The 8,774-nt window shown below is 46.6% G+C and overlaps 1 protein-coding gene and 1 long non-coding RNA gene across 3 annotated transcripts; both read right to left on the bottom strand.

Moving 5' to 3' along the window:
- Window positions 1-4,429: 4,429 nt before the first annotated feature.
- Window positions 4,430-5,034, bottom strand: LOC123042414 (uncharacterized). Its single transcript, XM_044464872.1, has one exon. It carries the CDS (start codon window positions 4,901-4,903, stop codon window positions 4,637-4,639), a length of 267 nt encoding a protein of 88 aa, XP_044320807.1. The 5' UTR covers window positions 4,904-5,034; the 3' UTR covers window positions 4,430-4,636.
- Window positions 5,035-6,043: 1,009 nt separating this feature from the next.
- Window positions 6,044-8,065, bottom strand: LOC123042413 (uncharacterized). 2 transcript variants are annotated; one of them, XR_006418782.1, is made up of 5 exons: window positions 7,522-8,065; window positions 7,049-7,438; window positions 6,799-6,951; window positions 6,559-6,628; window positions 6,044-6,469 (listed from the first exon to the last, which is right to left on the bottom strand). It is a non-coding gene; the product is annotated as an uncharacterized lncRNA (long non-coding RNA). The 2 variants fall into 2 exon arrangements; XR_006418781.1 differs by having other exon boundaries at window positions 6,799-6,948.
- Window positions 8,066-8,774: the final 709 nt, after the last annotated feature.

Raw genomic sequence — 8,774 nt, 5'->3', positions numbered from 1 at the left:
CCCCTCGGCAAGCGAGGTGGGACTAAACTTGCCCGCACCGCACCTGTGCGAGCGCTCCCCCTTTAGTACCGGTTGGTGACTCCAACCGGTACTAAAGGGGGGTCTTTAGTATCGGTTGGAGCCACCACCCGGTACTAAAGGGGGTGCACTTCCAGCCGCTTCGCCTGGCCAAAACAGCCCTTTAGTACCGGTTGGTGGCTCCAACCGGTACTAAAGGTGCCTTCTATATAAGCAGCACTTACGAATTTTGTCAGTTTCGTTCTTCCCATGCTTCCTTTCCTCTGCCCCGTCGCCACCGCCCCTCGTTGCCACCCCCGTCGCCCCCCGGTGCCGTCCGTCGCCGTCGCCGCCGCCCCTCGTCACCGTCCGTCGCCGTCCCCTCTGCCTCATCGTCGTCGTCGACGTCACCTCGCCCACGCTGTGAGCCCCTCTCCCCGGCCCTCTCCTCCCTCCAATCAAAGCCGCCGCGCCGCCGGCACCGTAGGTGCACATGTGCACGCGCGTGCGCCCACACACACACGCACACAAACAGACACACGCGTGCGCACACACACACACGATTCCGTTTTTAGTTTTTAGTTTTTAGTTTTTTCTATTTTTTCTGCTTAGAGAGGAGGACATAAAACGGAAATATGTCCGCGGCCAACCTTTGGTCAAGCCTGAGGAGGTCAAGAACCTCCCAACGAGAATATATGAATTGCATGATTGGTGCATGAAAATTACCAAGAGTACCAATCGAGTGTCCCTCATGGAGAAAGTCAAGGAAGAGTATTACTTCCATAAGCTAGCTCTGGCCGTTGAGTATTCAGAACTGTTTCAGTTATTCAATCAAGACGCACTCGACAAATCTCTCGCCAGTTGCTATTGTCTGTAAGTGATTTTTCTCGTAATTTAAGTCTCAAGGTAGCTGTAGCGCTCATTGTTCGATCATTACCTGTAATTATCCTCACTATATTCTTTTTTGTGGTATTATGCAGGATGAAGATGTATGAAATGAAAAAAGGTGGACGCTATGGCATTGGGTTCATTGACCCAAATACCGTTAATGAACAAACATGGAAATATCCATGGTATCAAGCAGATGTAGAGAAAAACATGCTAGAGTTCTTGAAGCGCCTCAATACCAATGAAGATATACTACTTCCTTACAACTTCCTGTGAGTCACACTATCTTGTACTACAAATTCTGTTTTTACTTACTAGCTAGCTAGATGTTAATAATTATTACTACCAATGATGAGTGTTATGCACATGTCCGCTTAATTAAGACATGCGAACATGTGTGCATGCAGTTACCATTGGATCTTGTTAATCATTAAAGTTGACGAAGGAACAGTTGAAGTACTGGACTCACTACTTAAAAAAAAAGACTACACAATCGTGAAGAGGATAGTCGACAGGTAATTTCAATCATTATTAACTATATGTCGGCCTCTTTAGTTTCCTGATATCAAGTATTTAATAACTCGTTTATTCATTTTATTTGCCGGCGGGCAAGGCTTGGGAAAAGTTCAGGAATTCGAAAAAGGTTTTAGGCGAATGGAGAGAAAAGTTGTATTGGTTTCGACCCAAGGTATAATTAATTAAGTAGTACTAGCTAGCTACCATGCATCTCTTTAATTCTAGTTTCAATACCATTAATTATCATGCTTGATTAATTATTATCTAATTAAATTCTACTCTCGTAGAGGCCCTGAAGCAGGCAAAGCAGACTGATGTGTGTGCATACTACGTTTTTGAGAATATTCGCATGATGATCTCCGAAAGGACCAAAACTGATGGACAGCTATGGGTATGTTTGACAGAATAATGTTCACAATTTTTACATCATTATTGATATCTAGTCACATAACTAATACACATGCATAATGATCTCCTTCTTAACAGTTCGAATCGGTGCGGGAGAAGCTCCTACCAGAGGAGCACATACGAGCACTTCAAGAGGAAATAGCGGGATTTTTGCTCGACGAGGTCATAGATCCCAAAGGAAAATTCTACTACGAGCTACCGCCCCAATGAACCACTCCCAATTTTCATCGTGCTCCGAAGGCACCAAGGCAAATGCCACTGGCTCTGAAGGCAACATGTAGGAAAAACTCTATATATATACATGTGTATGTGTGAATAATGGTGTGGTTGTGAGACACTCGATGATATATACATATGATCGGTTCTACGAGAAATTATGTTCATATATATGCATAACGTGTACAATATGTAGTATCGTAAAATACCAGCAAACGAAAAGAATTAAATGGAAAACACAAAATTAAAGGAAAAATAAATAATAAAACCAAAACCCCCCAAAAATTTTAGTACCGGCTGGTGCTACCAACCGGTACTAAAGGTCTCCCCACACCCGGCCCTGGCTCGTGCCACGTAGTGGCCCTTTAGTGGCGGTTCATGCAGAACCGGTACTAGGGGGTGGGGGGGGCATTTAGTCCCACCCTTTAGTGCCGGTTACAGAACCGGCACTAAAGGCCCTTACGAACCGGTGTTATAGCCCGGTTCTGCACTAATGGTCAGACGGCTCACACACCAGCACGTGCACCGTACTGGTTGACTTACACCAAGGTTTGAAAATACCCACAATGAACCAACCGAATCACACAAACACAAGGTCCACAAGTCATCCAACCAGAAAAACAGAGAAAAGGTAACAAAATTTACCATGCAGTCAACCGATCCAACGACCAACGGCAAAAGTCAAACGCCATCTGACGGGCATGAATGATGCGCACGGGAGCAGTTCCGTGGAGGAGGGTCAGCTAGCATCCTTATAGGTTAGAATATCCATGGTGACCTGATTTTGTGCGCCTCCCCCCCCCCCTCCCCCCCGCGCGGGGACAGTTACATTTGTATTAACACAATAAGCATCATGATCCACCATAGTACATTGCTTTATGGCTCTCATTCTTCAAGCATTGTCGTGTAGCTGATTCACCAACACACATATTTAACATGATTAGGACCAAACACCAGTTAACCATGACAGTAGGTTGAGTCAAGGAAGCTGAAGGCTATGCACATGAATGGAACTTACTAGTTTTTGTTATGCTTACTCCCTCTATATAATCTCACAACAAAGTATATGTAGTTCTTGCCACGGGAAAGTAGATGAATCTTCTGAGGAAAAAACTCTAGTGTAGTATTTGAGATATTGGACCAAACTGGGCTGAATACTACACCATTTTATACGAACTTTGCAATACACATGGAAGGCTTAAGATTCTGGCTGGCGAGTCTGCCATTTGTTTCTATGCCATCACAAATAATCACATGATCTTTCTAAAGCACTTTTGGCTTCTTGAATTGTACTGAATGTGTGGTTGTTCAAGTCTTATTTGTGTGTAAACGAATGCACTCCTTATAATAAAAAAGACATACACCCTACCTTATAAACAAAGTCACTAGGTAGAATTTAGACAAGCAACAGACATAACCGAAGTTCAGACATCCCCACTGGGAAGGGCGAACAGAAACAGTTTACAGAAATAAGGGCACACAGGCCAACTACCTACTACCAACAGCCAGAAGGAAGACTAGCAACAACATAAAAGCAGACTCAGCATCATGTAGGAGCAGCTTGATCATGCTGAGAAAGGGATGAAGCCATGGTTCGTACTTTAGAGATCAGCAGCTCCGTTGCATCACGACCAGTCTCCTTAGTCGATCATTTCCATTGCTGAAGAAAGGATAACAACTTAAACAAACAGTTAGCAGTTTTGGTAGGGAAGATATGATCAATAGTAAACTTGTTTCTAGTAGTACAAAGAACCCAACGCATCCTAGAAAAGCCAAACCAGAATAAATATCTATTCAGTCCCACCAACTGATTTGCAACGGAACGTAGCTCAACAAAAGAAGAGGGGGACCAGTTGACATCGAGCCACGACCAGATACAACTCCACATTAACTTCGTCAAATCACAAGAGAAGAAAATACGGTTAGGATCTTCCCGAGCGCCACAAAAAACACAAAAGTCAGATCTAGGACTGTTGCGTTTACGAATTTGATCAGCAGTCGAGGAGTTTTTGCATTTGATTGATTATTATTTTATTATTTTTGTTGAGGGGTGCATTTGATTGACTGATTGACCAGAATGAAATGCAGATGTGGCCACGATCATAGTTCATACTACTCTGCATAGCATGACAAATTGACAAATAAAGGCTTTATGCCCTTCGTTCGTCGGTTATCAGTTAGTTAATGATGATTGTAGGATGATCCAAAAAGTGGATATGAGTGAAGGAGCTGCCGAACTGGCTACTGAACTCATGAATGGAGTTAAATTGATTTTTCCTATGACTGTAAATCTGTAAGCCAGTGTCGATTGTCGGTGTTGCTAATCCAAATCAACAACTATTTCGCGAATTAATCTTTAGAAGAAAAAATAATATAATCTCGTAAGAAGAAATCGCTGATCGCAGCATCCTGAAACAGAGAATCCGTCAGTTCTAGCAGAATTCATCTCTTTTTACACATCAGTGTTACAAATGCAGATTATTTATAAACCAAACATATCGGTAAATACAAGTGAACAAGAAACCACACATATCTAAGCTGAAACAGCGTCTAATGAATTTCCTACGCCACAGCAAGGGAAGCAGCGAGCGGCGCTCTGCCAGCAACTCGGTCAGTAGAAGACGTCGAGCAGCGCCTGGCGGAGGACGTCGTCGTGGTCGCGGCTTCGGAGGCCCCAGACGGTGCCACCGCGCGCGTAGGCGCGGCGCAGCCAGGCGAGGTGGGCGGCGAGCGCGCCGCAGACGACGGCGCAGGCCTCCGGCATGTGGCGGGCGAGCGGCAGCCAGGTGTTGATCGGCCACAGCAGCCGCGCCGAGACATGGAGCACCTGCGCGAAGCCCCTCGCCGCCGCGAACGCCGCCAGCAGGTGGAGCCCCATTGGCGGCTAGCTAGCTCGGCTCAGTCCACAGCTCCACTCCACGTTGTTCTTTCGCAAGTGGCAGATGCTGCCGTGGACGCTGGCGTGGGTGGGTGTTTGCCGGTGCCAGTGGCGGGGTTGCGGCCTCCCCCGGGTGCGAGCGCGAACGGAATGAAATGAATGAGCTGTTATTATCGTCGTCGTCGTTGTCAGTACGTACTCATCTTGGCCGGGTCTGGGCAACATGAATGTGACGAGGGGCTCGGTCAGTCGACCTGAGATCTCAGCTCGGACGCAATTACTACTTTCAGGCGATTATTTCACGGCGGGCCATCGAATTGCAGTGTTGTGCTGGAACACGTACTGGTGTCTCAAAGCACCCGTGCCCACACTGCCACTTGGCAAATCCTACGGTTTTTTCCAGAAAAGGAAAAGACAAAACCCATAGTATTTGTCTTTTTTTTGGACCAATGATGAGATATAATCAAACATTAAATTCATCTAAAAGATCAAACAGTAAATGATACCTTTCCACCGATTCTACGTCCCGCTCCCCAGCATTTCCTTCCAGCTTCTTTATTCCTCTCGTATTTCTCCTCTGTTTAGTTGATGCAGCACTTCTCCTCGCGGCGAGTTTTCCCTACCTCCTGGGCTTGCAGCCATGGCCATCCCTGGTGGGGGTCAGGTTGGAGCAGCTTCGTGCCACCAAGCTCGGGGATGGTGGGAGGTCAGGGCTAATGAGTTTGAGCACACTAGATCTGCCAGATCATCGCCACGAGTCTCTGGCTACAAGGTTTGCTTTCTCGGACAAAGGTTAACTTTGGGTTATTCGATGTTACGGCATCCGTTCGACATGCTATGTCCTTGCTTTTATGTTGTTGCAAACACATACCAACATGTTGTGATGAATCTTAAGGTCCGCTACAAATTTTGTGTGTTCATGTTGTGTTGCTGAATGCATGGGTTTACATACTATATATGTTGTGATGATTCTTCTCGGGGATTCTGCTTCGAACAATGATTTATTGCATACGATGAAAAAGGTCATACATTGTTGTGCTTGACATGACTAGACAGTTTTTTTCCCTTTTTTTGACACCCCACAACAGAAGTTCTGCTACGATGTTGCAAATGTATATCCCGGAAGTTTCATGCTGCAACTATCGAACGGTCCAGACTTTGCAATTTAAACTAAAGGCTAGGGAGGCGGCCGATATGGGGCTCACCCCGCCCGAGTAATGGCTAGTGTTGCCCTAATCGAAAAGGTTACATCTGCCGTGACAAAAGAAGCTACAAAAGACGGTGCATCTACATGCTAAACTGACACAGATGCATCTTGCAGGCTTAACTTAGCCAACACCTGAGCTACCCTATTTTGATCCCTATTACCATAAGTGGTCTCAACCCCATCTAAGCCACTTGCAATCTTCTTAATTTCTTCGGTGAGCAAGCCGTGGCTTGACCTGTCATGGCCCTGAGAGTCTAGTCCGCAGCAAGGTATTGCGCTTGTTTTGCTTTCTTGCTTCCTCCGCTTCTTTCTTTGTTTCCTCTGCTTCTTTGCTTGTTTCTTTTGTGTGTTCTCAGTCTCTGTGCAAGTAAAAGTAGTTGCCCATTAGAACTTCTCCAAGAGATGAATATGTTATTTGGACAAGTACAACACTGTACATGGGCTTTACCACTAAATTCTTGGGCCTCGAGACTTCCAGCAAGATGGTCCTCATCATCATCCATCAGCACCACACTAGCCTATGTAAATTGATAGGCTGACTTGTAAATGTAATAAATTATTTGCAATGCGCACAGAAAAGAAAACATCTACATAAGCTGATTTTGACTAGAAATGCTTAATTAGCTTACAGGGGAAGAGTACATAATAAACCAAATAATCACTTGTCAGTTGATGAGGTAATCTATACCTCAAGATACTCGGCTGCGATCCTTTTATGTTATCTCCTGGGGGCTGCTTCAAATACATTGTTGTGTTTGCAATCAATGACTATCACAACCTTTCTATCTGATTGAGCTTTTATATAGTTTGCATCAAGAAACTGTATATCAGGACTTATCTGCTTCAAACCAAAGAATCACTTGTCAGTTGAGGTCATAATAAGTTCAGAAAGATGAACATAACCTGAAACGTTAGAGTATCAAATTATCAGTACTTACAGTTACAGTTCGTTTCTTTTCAGATTTCAGACATTCCGGTGTAGCTCTTCTCAGGAGTTCAACTTTAGTTTCAAACCTCTTCTTTAGTACTAGAAGATGCTCCAGGTACCCCTCATTTAAAGTAGAAATTGTCATGGAGGTGAGATACTCATAATCACTGGCATGTACATCAGGGCTTCTTCCATTTTCTTCCCTGTCTCTTGTTGCTCCTACGGCAGCAGGCAGAACCTCCTTTGGGAGGGGATCAAATCCCTTTTCAGCAATCTCTTGTAGAAGCTCCTTTTGCTTCCTGGGAATGATCTTGATATCACCACTGAGAACACAAGATAGGAAACTAGCTCTGTTCTCAACTTGCTTCAGCTTCTTCTCGAGAAATTCCAGCATTGCAAGCTGCACAACAAGAATTAGTTAATGTGGTATTTTCGAGATGAACAAGCAGAGTAAAAGTTAAACATCTCAACAAAAAAATGTACCTGCCGTTTTAGATAGAGATCAAGCCTCGATTTGTAGAACTAGGTGCTGATTCGGTCGAGCCACTCCTGACCAGGATCTTGATCGAGTGAGGGGGTTCGAGATTTGCAGTGGGCGCCGGCCGTCGCGCGTCTTGACGCACCTGCAGTCCTGTGCCGTTGTTTCTGGGTCGAAGAAGGGTGTCGGCGCTCCGATCTGGCGTCGACGGGAGGAGGCCAAGCAAATGAAGCTTCGATTTCGAGAACTACGACCGGATTCGCTCCAGCCCTTCCGAATCCCGATCACGATCGAGCGAGGGGGTCGAGATCTGCAGTGGCCGCCGCAGCGCGCGTCTCGTCGCTGCAGTCTAGCGCCACTTCACGGCCGCCGGTGAGTCCGGATCGAAGAAGGGTAGCGGTGCTCCGATGGGCGGAGCCGCGGAGGCAGCAGAGATAAACAGCGACGGTGGGGAAAGATGAGGTTGCTGGTTGCAGTTGTACGCATCGAGTTCATATCGAAATCGCATCGGGGCAGGAGAAGTCCGCGGTTCAAACATGGCAAGTGCGGCCAGACGTGAGTCTGACAGGCGAGCTCATCTTTCTTCCCAGAGAAAATTCCGCGTGTTTGGTTGACTGCATGAGGCCCAATCAAGCCCGCCCGGAAAGAATTCGGTTTGTTTTGTTGCCTGCTTTTACTGTTCGGCCTACATGACATGAACCTTAAAGCACTCCTGGGCCTAACTCTCTCGGAACGCCCGAATCGACAGTTTCTTCAGGGCCAGGCCCGAGCGGTGCACGTGGGCGGCGGCGGCTGCATGTGCACGGCCACGCTCGAGAAGCCGCGTTGCTTCCCGAAGCGCTGGGAGTTATTAGCCTCATCACCCCTCACCGCTCCCTCTTCCCACATTCCCAACTCTCACCAGCGGCGGCGGATGTGACGAGAGCAAGAAGACCAACGGACTCCATCACCAGCGAGCGGATCATCACCTGGCAGCGGCAATGGCGGTAAGCACTTCTCTGTTCGTCGTGCACTACTTTTTCGCGTTCGATCCGGCGGTAGATTCGACCCACGGCGGAGAGGGGATTGGGAAATAGAGGTAGATAAGCATGGCAGTTCATAGTAGTTCATACTACTTCATACGAGTACATAGGAGTTCATGGTAGTTGTAGTAGAAGGGGGATTGGGGGTACAGAACAGACACTGGCTAACCGCGGCCGCCGTCACCGGCATGCGGAGCGGCGGGTCGAGTGATTGGCCTTCAACTTCTTCATCGCCG

This window comes from Triticum aestivum, chromosome 2B, assembly GCF_018294505.1.
Source record: "Triticum aestivum cultivar Chinese Spring chromosome 2B, IWGSC CS RefSeq v2.1, whole genome shotgun sequence".
NCBI lineage: Eukaryota > Viridiplantae > Streptophyta > Magnoliopsida > Poales > Poaceae > Triticum > Triticum aestivum.
Note: the sequence above shows the minus strand (reverse complement) of the source record. Positions and strands in the feature narration are given on the sequence as shown.

What these genes read in the sequence shown, in the direction of transcription:
- LOC123042414 (XM_044464872.1), bottom strand. Translation starts at nt 4,903, where the DNA reads ATGGGGCTCCACCTGCTGGCGGCGTTCGCGGCGGCGAGGGGCTTCGCG.